General features: G+C 46.0%; 4 protein-coding genes across 6 annotated transcripts in view; 1 reads left to right on the top strand and 3 right to left on the bottom strand.

Moving 5' to 3' along the window:
• Nucleotides 1-722, bottom strand: part of polr2j (RNA polymerase II subunit J) — a 2,431-nt gene extending 1,709 nt beyond the window's left edge. The window contains exons 1-2 of one of the 3 annotated variants that reach the window (XM_037975445.1): nt 494-722; nt 1-164 (exon numbers count right to left, since the gene is read on the bottom strand). In XM_037975445.1, coding sequence (XP_037831373.1) covers nt 1-164; nt 494-636 — 307 coding nt within the window. In that variant the 5' untranslated portion in view covers nt 637-722. The remainder of the gene's footprint in view (nt 165-493) is intronic. The other 2 variants (XM_017440732.3, XM_017440733.3) reach the window with 2 other exon arrangements.
• Nucleotides 723-1,497: 775 nt separating this feature from the next.
• ube2c (ubiquitin-conjugating enzyme E2C) lies at nt 1,498-3,445 on the top strand. Its single transcript, XM_017440734.3, has 7 exons — nt 1,498-1,608; nt 1,833-1,959; nt 2,183-2,210; nt 2,447-2,533; nt 2,709-2,913; nt 3,014-3,073; nt 3,314-3,445. Exons 2-7 carry the CDS (start codon nt 1,853-1,855, stop codon nt 3,349-3,351), a joined length of 525 nt encoding a protein of 174 aa, XP_017296223.1. The 5' UTR covers nt 1,498-1,608; nt 1,833-1,852; the 3' UTR covers nt 3,352-3,445.
• A 356-nt stretch (nt 3,446-3,801) lies between these two features.
• zgc:109913 (regulator of G-protein signaling 9-binding protein) lies at nt 3,802-7,018 on the bottom strand. Its single transcript, XM_017440735.3, has 5 exons — nt 6,920-7,018; nt 5,107-5,333; nt 4,770-4,973; nt 4,107-4,249; nt 3,802-4,032 (listed from the first exon to the last, which is right to left on the bottom strand). Exons 2-5 carry the CDS (start codon nt 5,306-5,308, stop codon nt 3,868-3,870), a joined length of 714 nt encoding a protein of 237 aa, XP_017296224.1. The 5' UTR covers nt 5,309-5,333; nt 6,920-7,018; the 3' UTR covers nt 3,802-3,867.
• A 3,056-nt stretch (nt 7,019-10,074) lies between these two features.
• LOC108250718 (E3 ubiquitin-protein ligase RNF182) overlaps nt 10,075-12,996 on the bottom strand; it is a 6,717-nt gene continuing 3,795 nt past the window's right edge. The window contains exons 6-8 of the mRNA XM_025002698.2: nt 12,508-12,631; nt 12,184-12,431; nt 10,075-11,128 (exon numbers count right to left, since the gene is read on the bottom strand). Of these exons, the coding sequence (XP_024858466.1) occupies nt 10,952-11,128; nt 12,184-12,431; nt 12,508-12,631 (549 nt within the window). The 3' untranslated portion in view covers nt 10,075-10,951. The remainder of the gene's footprint in view (nt 11,129-12,183; nt 12,432-12,507; nt 12,632-12,996) is intronic.

Here is a 12,996-nt window from a genome sequence, read left to right as displayed (position 1 = left end):
GTAGTCGGGTTAGATTACAGTTACCTGGGGGCCGTAGTCGGGTCAGATTAGTTACCTGGGGGCTGTAGTCAGGTGTGGTCTGGACCCGGATGACGATCTTGTGCTCCAGAGGATGAGGAACTTTGTAACCAGCGAAAAGGACCTGAGGATCCTTCAGCAGCTGACTGAAACACAGAGACAGAAACTGTCACCTGTGTTCTAGCTCCGCCTACATGTAGCTCCGCCTACTTCTGTACATCAGGCTTTCAGCTTGTCTGTATGAGTGATCTGAATCTGAGTGATGAACAGGCAGAAGAGCAGAGAAACTTCTAAAGCTGCAGGATGGTGGACCTCCAGGACCAGGACCGGACCAGGATTAGACTCTATAGAGTGATTTATTCAGGTTAGCTCTGTAGAGATGGAGTAGAGAGCTGGATGGGTATGGGTGTGTGTGTGTGTGCTCCTCACGCGCGGATGATGTTGCCCAGTGTGTGTGTGTGTGTGTGCTCCTCACGCGCGGATGATGTTGCCCAGTGTGTGGTCCTCCTTGTTCAGGGTGAACAAACAGGCGTTCGGAACCTTCGTATCTTTACTGATGCTGATCTTTTTCTCTCCTTCAAACAGCAGAAACGACTCGAAGGCGGGAGGCGCGTTCATGTTTCCTCTGAGAGCCGAACGGAACCGAACACTACCAGAACCTCGGCTCACAACCGAACACTTCCGCTGAGTTCTTCTTCTGCGGGTAGTTGACATCCGGTGAGGTGAAGTCCCGCCCCCTGCTGGAGCTTTGGTGAACTGAGGTTGAAAACATCTGGACTTCTAGTCCAGTGGTTCCCAAACTTTTCAGCTTCTGACCCACAAAATAAGAGCAGCAGAGGCTTGTGACCCCGAATATTCCCACTTTAATCATACAAATTCTGTCATGAAAGAAGGACATCACGACAGCGCCACAATCTTAACAACTTTGGTACTAGTTTTATTAATTATTATTGTTGCATCGAGTCTTTGCAGTAATTATGTTGATTAATTTTATCCAGGGACCCTCACTTCACATTTCACGGCCCACAATGGGGTCCCGACCCCAACTTTGGGAACCACCATCATATAACTGCTCTTTGTATCTGGATCCACTTTTGATGCCATTTCCTGAATTTTTTTTTTATTTTGCAGGTTACGTTTCCGGTTTGTTTCTTAGCAAACTAATGAACAGGTTCTGATGCAATTTTTAGGAAATGTTGAGGTTTTCACAAAGAACTGGTGATCCAGATCACAACCTGGATTCTACAGTTGTTTTAGTGACCATATGGCAGTGGTTTCTGGTCCTGGAGGTCCACCATCCTGCAGCTTTAGATGTTTCTCTGCTCTTCTGGTAAATGTTTCAATAAACAGTAAATGCACATACATACGTACATAAATGTATTTACTGTTTCCGGTCTCCTGACCAATCATAGAAGCTTCCTTAGTGTAGTCCTTTCTCCTTGGTTAGACGCAGGTGGTTTGTTTTTAAAAGTCGAGCGCTGATTGGCTGATTTTCAGGAAACCGTCGTTTTAAACCAAGGGGCGGGAGAAGGCTCCGTTTGAATCCGATAAGCTGCTGCTCGTCACGGACTGAAACCGAACCGATACCCGGTGAGTTCTTCAGGTGGATGTGTTTACATGTGAACGTCATGCGACTGTTTGTTTGTTTACGCTGTGATTGTGAAGACAAACATGTTAGCATCTGTTAGCAAGAAGCTAACCCCTCAACAGAGTTCTGAGCCGGTTCCGACGGTCCGTCGGGTTTCGCCGCAGATAGCATGTAGCTGCTGTTAGCTCATCCGGCCCGTTTGACCCTCCGTCTATGTTCTCGACAGGAACCGGACCGGTACCACTCATGGCCTCCCAGAACATGGACCCCGCAGCGACTGCAGCTTCAGCCTCAGCCGCTCTGAAAGGCAGCGAGAGCGGCGGCAGCGCGGCCAGAGGCTCGGTGTCCAAACGGTGAGTCCCGAACCGGAACCGATCCGGACAAGACGCGCTGCTGCTCCACGAAGCACAAGCCACCTGTCCAGTTCTGTTGAGCCTAAAGTTAAAGTTTAACCTGCTGGATCACCATGGTTACATGTGCTGATCACGTGACCCGCTTTTAACCGATCAGCTGATTACCAGGATGATCAATGTTGACCAAGCTGTCTAACGTGTGTGTGTGTGTGTGCGCGTGCAGGCTGCAGCAGGAGCTGATGACCCTCATGGTGAGTTCAGTCTTTTTATTTTCTGACCAACACTGAAGCTGATTGGCTCAGCAGGTCACAAGGGACTCTCTATTGGGCTTCAAGTAAAAACATGTTGACCTTCCGCCTTTATTCTTGCTGGATGTCACACCTGTCAGTCTGTGATCAGGTGGAGCTCACCTGTCCGTCCGTGATCAGGTGGAGCTCTGGGTTCTTCTGAATGTTGTGTGTGACCCATGTGTCTCTCCCTGCTGCAGATGTCAGGTGATAAGGGAATCTCAGCGTTTCCAGAATCAGATAATCTGTTTAAATGGGTCGGAACCATCGATGGAGCCCAGGGAACGGTACACACACACACACAGAGAAACACACACAGACACACAACGGAACCAGATGGGTTAGTTCATTTAAAGGTGTACAAGGGGCTCCTGTCCCTCACATGTCTCTCTCAGGTGTACGAGGGGCTCCTGTACCCTCTGTCTGTCCCTCACCTCTCTGTCCCTCACCTCTCTGTCTCAGGTATACGAGGGACTCCGGTACCGCCTGTCTCTGGACTTTCCAGCTGGGTATCCCTACCAGGCTCCTCGGGTGAAGTTCGTCACTCCGTGTTTTCATCCCAACGTGGATGATGAGGGCTTCATCTGCCTGGACATCCTGAGGGACAAGTGGTCCGCTCTGTTGGACGTCCGCTCCATCCTGCTGTCCATCCAGAGCTTGCTGGGAGGTAACCAGAATCAGAACCCCTGGTTTACTGTCCGCTGGCTCCAGTAGAACCATGTTATTCATTTAGACCCAGAAACATAAACTTGCTGTGTTTTCCTCAGAACCAAACAACGAGAGTCCTCTGAACACGACCGCAGCAGAACTGTGGAACAATCAGGATGGTAAGAACACCACAGCCTCGGGGGACCTCAGCCTGGGCAGGCAGGAGAGCCGCAAACTTCAAGGGCGTGACGGGAGCCGTAGTTTGGTCTCTGGGCGTGGCGGGAGCCGTAGTTTGGTCTCTGGGCGTGGCGGGAGCCGTAGTTTGGTCTCTGGGCGTGGCGGGAGCCGTAGTTTGGTCTCTGGGCGTGACGGGGGCCTTAGTTTGGATGCTGTAGTTCTGACTCTGGTTTCTCTTGCAGCTTTCAGAACTCACCTTCATGCGACCTTCCAGAAGTGAATCATCTCCTCGTTTCTTCGTTTTGTCCGACTGTTTTCTGTTTGTAAAATATTTTTATGTTTCATTTGTTTTGTCAATAAAGTTCTTAATTCAAGACTGAGTTTCAGTGTGTTTGTTTGGGTCAGAGTGCTCGCCAGAAATCAGAAAACAGTGTGTGTGTGTGTGGGTGTGTAGGGTGGAAAGGGGGCACGCTTTCCTGAAAACTTTTTTTCTGAGTAAATTCTGGAAAGTTGGGGCCAGTTTGAGGTGCTTCAATGTTTAATAAGTAGTCATTCAGTAAATATCTGCTTTTTCAGTTCAAGTCGGGGTGAAATTCAGGCCTTCAGGTGAGTTTGTTCTGTCACATAAACACCTGGCTGATTTATACAAGTAACACTTTGATGAGTTCCCATGATGCACTGCTCCATCAGCTGCAGGAGGTCAAACCTGGAAAATAACCAGACTGACACCTTTGCTTTCAGACAGATTTAATCTGAGCCAAACTGCTGATTGACTTGCTAATGATAACGATTCGTTCTATCCAACACAGCTTAGTCCGCAGCAGGCAGACATGTTGTTGTTGTTGGAGACGACCTCCACCTCCATCAGGTCCTCCAGGCTGTCATCTGGATTATGGAGCTCACTTTGAGCTTCAGCCCACGCCGGCTGGGTTGCTTCCACCGACCAGAAAGCCACAGGAACCTGTAGAATCAACTCGTGTTCAGCAAAGAACAATAAACACGGTCCAAAGGTTCTACCAGGAAATTCTAACTCACCCTCAGCTGCATCTCACTCAGCATCGCCTCCAGTCCTGCAATGTGATTGGTCAGATCAAGACTTGGGCCTGCCTCTAAAGTGAGCCAAGGCACCTGGACCAAAGCCACACGGGCTGCCACCCCTACCAGACCATCGGTGCACCCTGAGAGGATGGAGAGAAACAGGGGAGGATCATTTGTCTTTATGAGGTAAAAGGAGCACTTTGCAGTGATGCTTCACATCAGAACTTAAGTTCTGGAGGAGAATTCAAAGAAATCTTGAGTTCTCAAGATGTTACTGAAAACGGAGGAAGCTTCAGTGAACCCGTGGAGTTTCATTCTTGGTAAGTTTAAAGATTAACTAGAAAAGTACTGGAGACATCTGGGGTTTTTACAAAGGTCTCTGGGGTTCTCAGTGAGGTTCCTGTGGGTTCCCTGGGTGACCTTCAGGAGGTTCTCATTTAAAGAAACTAGGTCCGTATTGGTTCAGGGTTACTGTTAGATGGAACCAACTTGGTTTTAATAAGACCTCCACCATGGTTCTTCTCCACCAGAGTCCAGTTCTCTGGTGGAGGTAAGATACTGAAAGGTCCTAACCACACAGAAAGGCAACTGTGCGAATCTGTGGATGAGTGAGAGAAAGTCACATCGGCCTGTTACATAAGGGCTGCGCCAACAACTCACCTGTATTGACCAGAGAACGCCTGTTTGAGCGCTGAGTCAGAGGAAACTGTCCAATCAGGTCTTTGGCCTTCCTGAGGTCAGACAGGAAGTTCTCCACTGCCGACAGGAAGAGGACCCAGAGGCGCTCTGACACCTGTCTGTTTGCCACACCTGGGTGGGCGGAGTTACAGTCCGATAGCAAGGATAGCAAGCGACGAGACAAACCTGCAGAAAGACAGGTAAGAGACAGACCGACAGACAGGTGACAGGCAGACATACAGACAGACAGACAGGTGACAGACAGACAGACAGTAAGACAGACAGATGAGAGACAGACAGGCAGACAGACAGGTGTTACCGGTGCAGATCCGGTGAGCAAGCGCTCTCGTCTCGTCTATCTCTTCTCGCAGGAAGCTGCTATCGGCCGAGCTGCCAAGCGACGCCACCAGTTGTTGGAAAGAGGAAGTGACTCGACTGAGGGCGTCCTGAGCGCGCTCACACTCGGACAGCTGTCTCCGCCCTGCTGCCAGCTCGTCTACTGAACGACGCCACCGGCTCATGATGTCATCGCCCACCTGACTGTTTCTGTGTGAAGGTAAAAATGTTCTGACCAATCACAGCTCAGCACCTTTCATCACCTGTGTGATAAAAACAAACGGGCTGTGTTTGAAATGCTCACTGTCCTGGTCACTGCGTAAGAGACGGGTCAGCCCGTTGTTTTTACATTTCCAGCAGTACCTGAACGCATTATTCAGGTATCAAACTAAATTAACATCATCTGTTTCCATAACATTGAGAGAAAGGTTTTTGATACATTGGACATACTTTTACTTGTATTTTTTTATTTCTACAATCACAGCCTGCAGATGTTACTGTATCACAACCTTCAGAAATGTAAAAGGATGACTTAATATAATCTGCACCATATTTCTATAAAGAACAACCCATTTTTGAGTTTGCTTTTCAACAAAGCTTTAATATCTTTCATATTTCATCTTTCAGAAAATCTTAAATTATCTCACCGTCTCTAATAAAAAATGTCTCATGTCTTTGGCAGGACTGCCAAATGGAAAATAAAGAACAATCATACAGTCACTTTAGAATTACTTTAAGTTGACACAAACTATCGTATATGATGATGAATGAGGTGTGCCTTCTCGGAGGGGGAGGATGTAAGATGTTGTGTTTGGCGAACAAGCACAAAAAAGGATGAGGACTTGACCCTAAAATGTTCTCATAAAAACAGTAATTATTACATATCTGGCAACACTGCTGCTGGGCTTTCAACAAGGCGCTCATGCTGCCTGGAGCGTGTAAACACACGAGCGTTTGGACCGACGGTGAGGTCGGGTTGCTGCTACATGTTGAAAACATCACATTACTGTTGTTCATCTCCTCGTGCATGTGCAGAGCAGCAGCCGTCTGAGGTGCGCATGTGTGAATTCACACTTGCAGCGTCCTCTGAAATGGGAGGGTCTGTAAACCTCCACTCTGAGACATGGGTTCAAAAAGCTTTGATTTCAGAAGAAACAAGCTGTTGTCATTTAAACAAACAGCTGAACTGCAGCAGAAAATCTACTACTTTACTTAAAAACAGCCCCTCAGAAAGCTTCAATCTGAGACCTCCTCCTCTCTTTAAAGTTGGTTTGACATAGATGGCTTCCTTCACCCCCTCACACCATCTGTCTTCGCTGTCCAACATCTGAACATGTTGGTCCTCCAAAGAGTGTCCCTTCTCCTTGAGGAGCTCAGCTGAGTCCTGAAGATCTGCTCTCCTGGGTTGAGCCATGCGTCTGTGGAGAAGCTGTTTGTTTCTCCAATATGGCGGTCTGAACATTCCTCTCTCTGCTCTGACCTGCAGACCAGGATCATTTCTGCAATCTGCAAGCAGATGATCTACTGATCTCTGGACAACTGTATATTGATAATATTCTGAGAAACATTGGCAGAAAACCAGCAAAGAAGAACCTTCTAGTGATAACCTGATGTAACGAACAACACAAGCATCTGTAACAATTACTGAATGAAAAAAACATTGTTATTCTTTATGTGGAAAACTTAATAAATGTAAAAAAATAGCACAAAGAGAAAACTTTCTGAAGAATTTTCCTGTTTAGAAGAACCTGTTGAGACCAGACTGCAGAAAGAACTGAGGAGAACATCATCTGTACCTGAATGAAGTTAATCCAGATCAGGATTATTGACGTCTTGCTGCTGCTTATCTCGACTACATCCACCTTCTTCTTCTGTGGTGGAGGACTGAGCAGTGACAGGCAAGTTTCTACCAACATTCTTATTCTGCTGCTCTCAGGAGAACGTCAGTGTTTTTAATTAAAGGGAGAACAGCTGAGTCCTGAGTAATTTCAGATCTCAGGAGGCTCCCCCTCTCAGGTAAACATCTTTGTTACAGGGTTTACCTGTCCAGGTGTAGCACATCATGGTGTTGTTCTGATCTTTTCCATCCAGGAGCTGAAGCGTAAAATCATACTTCTAACATAAACAGGTACTGTTCATGCTCAGATCAGACTACAGCAGGTCCAAACCCAATCAGACCTCAAAATGTTCAGGTGAGACCCAAGAATATTTCTTCATCTTTGTATGACAACAGCTATCATTTCTTGACCGTATTTGGACAAAAGGGCAGAGCCACAGAATGACAAAAAATAAATAAATCTCTGGAATAACACATCTTATGTAGTTCTGATCTGACATCAGGTTTCAGACAGATAAACCGGCATATTAATGTGAGTCACAATTAAACAAGAACCCTAAACCAAACTGTAGGTCCACACCTGAGAACCTCAGATACTGATCCAGATCAGAACCCCAAAAATCTCAGGTTCAAGTCTTCAGGAAACGCAGTGTAGGAAAGACCCGGGTTAGGGTTAGGGTCATTACATTTATTTGTGGAAGAGGGTTGGACCAGTCACATGATCGTCACATGATTTATGAGTCAGATAAATCAAATGATGTTACTTTCAGGATATTTGCAACAGTTTAACTGTTGCTCTTCAGACACACTGCTAGGTTAGCTTAGCATAAAGTGTTAGCCTTGTTTGGTATAAACGCACTGAAAGGGAAGATGGAACTAATTAGACGAAACCACAGGTGTCAAACTCCGTTCCTCGGGGGCCCGCTCTCCTGCATGTTTTAGACGTGTTCTTGCTTTAAAACACCTGCTTTAAATGGATGACTTGTTGCCATGCTCCTGGAGAACTTGATGATTTGATGAGGAGGTGATCAAACCATTTGAATCAGGAGTGTTGGAGCAGAAAAAACCTAAAACTCCCAGGACAGCGGCCCTCGAGGCCTGGAGTTTGACACCCCTGGACTAAACTGACTTTTGTTAAAGCTAAAAAACTTTGAAATGTCAAATGTTTTATTATTAACATTTTCTCTTTGTTTCAAGTCTTTAGGTTAAGTTAAGCTAACCCTTTCTGATTCCAGTTTTTGTGCTAAGCTATGCTCAGTTTTGGCACTGAACTAGATAATCACTGGAATGGCTCCTCCACAGACCTGTGCACTGCCTGGACTGACTACAGGAAAGCCTCTGACTCGATGCCCCACACATGGATACTGGAGTGTTTGAAACTGTATAACATGAACGGGACACTAAGAGTCTTCATTGAGAACTCAGTGGGAATGTGGAAAACAACTCTAGAGGACCATTCAAAGCCAACTGCAGCATATACCAAGGTGATGCTCTGTCCCACTCCTGCTCTGCATGGACCTGAACCCCTCAGCCAGATGGTTGCAAAGAGTGACTATGGATGCTGGTTCCAAAGTGGAGCAGTCATCAGCCACCTCCTCTACATGGATGACATCAAGCTGGATGCCAGAAGTGAGCGAGACATCGACTCACTGATGCACCTCACCAGGATCTACAGCAAGGACATTTCACTACTGAAGTCTTATTGTGTCCATCAGTTATTTGATATATCAAACTGAAATAGCTGATCCAAACACCTGAAGATTTGGAAATGAAGCTATTTCAGATTATCAGGGGTGCCCAAACCTTTTCATATGACTGTGAATGGCCCAGCCCAAGTCATCAGTCTCAGTGAAATAACTCCCAGACTCTGGTGGCAGAGCTCTGTTTAGACAAACATGTGAAGAACTTCATTAAAGTGTAGTTCTCTTCTGTTCTGGTTGGATTAATTACAGCACTTGGTCATTTTATCCCAGTATCAGCACCATGTCAGGATGGTGATAATGATGATCAGGATTGTTAGGAGGATCATAACAGAATACTCTTGTCTCTTATTTTAACATTATGAATTATATATGTTTATTTAAGTAAAATAAAGATTTTTCTGAGGGCTTATGAACTGATGACACAGCATACAGCAGCACAAGAAGTTAACAGCGTGCAGTTTCTACATGTAAACAGTACAGAATGACACACAAAGGTCTTCTCAAGATGGCTGCTAAAAATATTACCTAGTGCCATCAGTGGCCATTCCAATAATTCTTGACTTCAGTGGTTTTTGGTTAATGTGACACTGAAGTCATAGGTGTGAGAGTTCCATGTTTACTAATGGACCATTCCTTGTGTTTACATCATATTAATAACAAGATGTTGAGGATAATTCACATCCTGTCTGTCTGCACACGCTCACATCAGAGTCCACAGACGAACATGCCCTCCTATTGATGAAGACTCGGTTTGTGGCCATCAGCTGATGATCAGAACATGACCTCTGGCTGTACAGATGAAGAAACATCTTGAGGGCTGTACTGTGAAGCAGGTTAACATCCAGCTCTGTCTGAGGCCAATTAGATCTCCATGGTAACTAAACCCAGACCCTAGTCCAGGTGACGAGTTCAGATTCACCTGTCTGTAGGTAGTTTAACCAGTTCACTGATATTTCAGGTTAAAAAAGTCAGACTGTAACAACATGTAGATCTCATCATACGATGTTTACATTTGATTCTAACAGTTTAAAGTTCTTCATTAACTCACATAAAATTTAAATTGTGTATCTAAAACCAAACAGTGAAATCAGATGTTGATCAAATATTGGCATTTTTGTAAAACAATGTTTATTTCCTAACATCAGTTTTTAATCAGTTGTTTATGGATTCCAAACGGATGTAGAAGTTATCTATTTTAACATAAATTCAATCAGGGAAGGAATTTTTTTTTTGTCTTCTTCCATTCAGTGTGTCTCTCTGCTGGAGGACTGATGGGTTCCTCTCAGGGGTCAGAGGTCAGAGGTCACACACCCAAACTCTCATTGACTTCCATTGTTTCTGAGCTTCCAAACAGGAAGTGAAGGCTCTTTTTAACTCTTCATATCTCCTCCATAAATCCTGTAGAACCATCAACCTGAACCTGTGGGACCATCAGAACCTTCTGCTGCTCACGGGTCAAGAAGTTCTGATCCGACTGACAGTTTTCACTTAGAGACTGTTTGTCTGAGGCTTACTTTTTACTCTGTGTTTCTGTCAACAGTGCAGCTTGTGGGTCTTCTCTATTCCTCGTGTGTTTCCATCATGGCCGCCCCCACAGATCCTTCCTGTCGTCTCTAATCAGAATCTGATGTTCAGGAGGATTCAGAGGAACAGGAAGAGGACTGAGCCTGGAGTTTCACAATAAAGCTCACAGATATTCTACAAAAAAAAGAGTCTGGTTCTGTCACAGTTTAGATGATTCCAAAGTCTTTAACTCCTTTCAGGCTTTAGAGAAGAAAATTGATGAATATTGGAGTTTTTAGGCAGGATCTGCTTTGGTTCTTTCAACATTTCTGCAGAAATTTAAATCAGATAAATTTATTGAGCAAAGTGTCAAAACAAGCAGAAATGTATTTGTATTGTAAGCTGACTAGTAGGAAGAAAGAAAGCTCAGCTTTGTTGAATCTGCTTCGTAGTACAGCACTCTGGTCCTTCTTTGATTGGCTGTTCTGACAAAAAGGGCATGCTGGTGCTCAGAAGGGGAGGGGCCTGTGTGACATCACAGTCTAAAGGTGCAAGAAGGTGAGTTCAAGTTTCTGGTTTAAGTTTTCCATGTTTTCTATTTGTTGTACTGTGGCTCAGTCGTTTTGATGCTCATGGTCTTGTGTTGTTGGGTGCATTATCTGTTGTTTCCATGGCAATGAGTCATCCTGTAGTTGTTACCATGGCAGCAGGTTATGTTGTAGTTGTTGCCATAGCAGTGGGTTGTCTTGCTGCTGTTGCCATGGCAGCTGGTCGTCCTGCTGTCGTCAGGGCAGCCTGCGTGCAGCGAGAACCTCCCTCACTTCGTGGCACATGCACTGACAGAAGCCATAGAGGACGAGCAGCAGCAGTGTGCACGGAACCAGACTCACAAGAACGATGCCCATCCACAGCTGACCAATCATCAGCAGGTAGATCCCTAGAGGCAGTGAGCTGAAGTACACCTGCAGAGAAACACCAGCAGGTCACACACACCTGTACAGACTCACCTGAACCAAGGTCTTTCTGCTTCTGCTAGATTAAGCCAGGAACACACTAACAGATTAGTCAAAGTCTGCACCAGTCTGCACTGGTTGGGGACAGTTAGAACAAAAATCTGTTTGTGTGTGAAGGGAACGGATCCGACCGGACCTCAGTCGCAGTCAGTCAAACATGCTTGAATTTCTGTAGTGGAATCTGGACGTAGTTGGGTCGTGTGAACTGATTACTGACCCAACTACAAACCTGTGCTGCCATCAGACAATGAAAAAAGGAGGATGGGCCCATCAGCTTCTTCAGACCTTTAATACTGAGTCATGCTCCTCAGTATATATCTGCTGTGCCCCCAGTAAAATGTCTGGACTTACAGGCATATTTACAGGTATTTACTCACACAGTTTGCCTACACTTGAATGAGGAACTATCCAAATGTTTAGAGGAAAACCAGCCTATGTTTAAGTTTCTTTATGTAAATTATAGCCAGAGAAAAAAGGATCAGATTCTGCTGTGGTTCTGATGGTTTGTGTAACGAGAACAACTGAGACTTGAGTCTGATTCTGGCAGCAGGGCCAATCTGTCATTTGACGTAGGACAGAGACACAAATTTTCTGTTCCTAAATATTATGAGGTTATATTTATTTGTGCCAGATAGTTCACCACCCAGTCAGACTCTTGTTAACACTTTAAGTTTTGAAGAGAAAACATTAATCTGAGCAAACAATAATGTTTTCTGTGCACACTCAACTCTTCCACACACTTGTTCAACCTCTCTTCTCAGTGCTCAGCCCCCCCCTGCTGGCTCAGTTTGGCATTGTACGGCAGGTCATTTTAACATTTAATCACATCCAAGACTCTCTGATTAGTTTTCAGAATAATTATGTAAAACCTGCTGAAGAGCAGAGAAACATCTAAAACCTGCAGGACAGTACAGTGGCCCTCAAGGACCAGGGTTGGCCACCCTGCTTTAGATGGTTCTGGTTCTACTGGCTGTACTGTTGGAACTGGTTCTGGATGTACTGACCAGACACAGAACCCCCAGCAGGCAACGAGGGAAGCTGTGGGAAGCCCAGGCGCGACACTTCTGAGACGGCAGGCTGCAGGGCAGCGAGTCCAGGCTGGGGGGTCGGTAAAGACCCACCACGTTGAGCACGCTCAGTGAGTCCGAGGACGGAGAGCGGTCAGGAAGCTCCATGATGGTGATAACCAGACAATCTGAGGAGCGGTGGGACACGTCCATGCCTCCTCCTCCTCCTCCTCCTCCTCCTCCCCCTACATACAGGAAGACACCAGAACTTTACAGAATCTCAGAATCAGAACCACAAAGAAGAAGCAGACGGTGTTTTACCATTCAGACTGGTGGGAGTCAGGACCACCTCAGAACCTCCTGGACCTGCTGGACCTTCCTGCTGAAAACCATTCTGACAGGACAGAACGGCCAGGATGTGCCGGTCATCTTCCATTAACCACACCTGAAGACGGAGGCCACAGGTGAGAGACAGACAGGTGAGAGACAGACAGGTGAGAGACAGATGGGTGAGAGACAGATGGGTGAGAGACAGATGGGTGAGAGACAGACGGGTGAGAGACAGACAGGTGAGAGACAGTTGGGTGAGAAACAGACGGGTGAGAGACAGATGGGTGAGAGACAGACGGATGACAGACAGACAGGTGAGAGACAGATAGGTGAGAGACAGACGGGTGAGAGACAGACAGGTGAGAGACAGTTGGGTGAGAAACAGGCGGGTGAGAGACGGATGGGTGAGAGGCAAACAGATTTGGGACAGACGGATGAGAGACAGACGGGTGAGAGACAGTTGGGTGAGAGACAGACAGG

This window comes from Kryptolebias marmoratus, linkage group LG4, assembly GCF_001649575.2.
Source record: "Kryptolebias marmoratus isolate JLee-2015 linkage group LG4, ASM164957v2, whole genome shotgun sequence".
In the NCBI taxonomy this organism is placed as follows: domain Eukaryota; kingdom Metazoa; phylum Chordata; class Actinopteri; order Cyprinodontiformes; family Rivulidae; genus Kryptolebias; species Kryptolebias marmoratus.
This window is presented reverse-complemented; position numbering and strand designations above follow the sequence as displayed.

Excerpts from the sequence above, each read along its gene's own strand:
- zgc:109913 (XM_017440735.3), bottom strand. The coding sequence starts at position 5,308 with ATGAGCCGGTGGCGTCGTTCAGTAGACGAGCTGGCAGCAGGGCGGAGA. Across the intron at positions 4,974-5,106 it reads TGCTCACCGGATCTGCACCG|GTTTGTCTCGTCGCTTGCTA; the intron begins GTAACACCTGTC and ends GTCTTTCTGCAG. Across the intron at positions 4,033-4,106 it reads TGAGTGAGATGCAGCTGAGG|GTTCCTGTGGCTTTCTGGTC; the intron begins GTGAGTTAGAAT and ends TTGATTCTACAG.
- ube2c (XM_017440734.3), top strand. The coding sequence starts at position 1,853 with ATGGCCTCCCAGAACATGGACCCCGCAGCGACTGCAGCTTCAGCCTCA. Across the intron at positions 1,960-2,182 it reads AGAGGCTCGGTGTCCAAACG|GCTGCAGCAGGAGCTGATGA; the intron begins GTGAGTCCCGAA and ends GTGCGCGTGCAG. Across the intron at positions 2,914-3,013 it reads CATCCAGAGCTTGCTGGGAG|AACCAAACAACGAGAGTCCT; the intron begins GTAACCAGAATC and ends TGTTTTCCTCAG.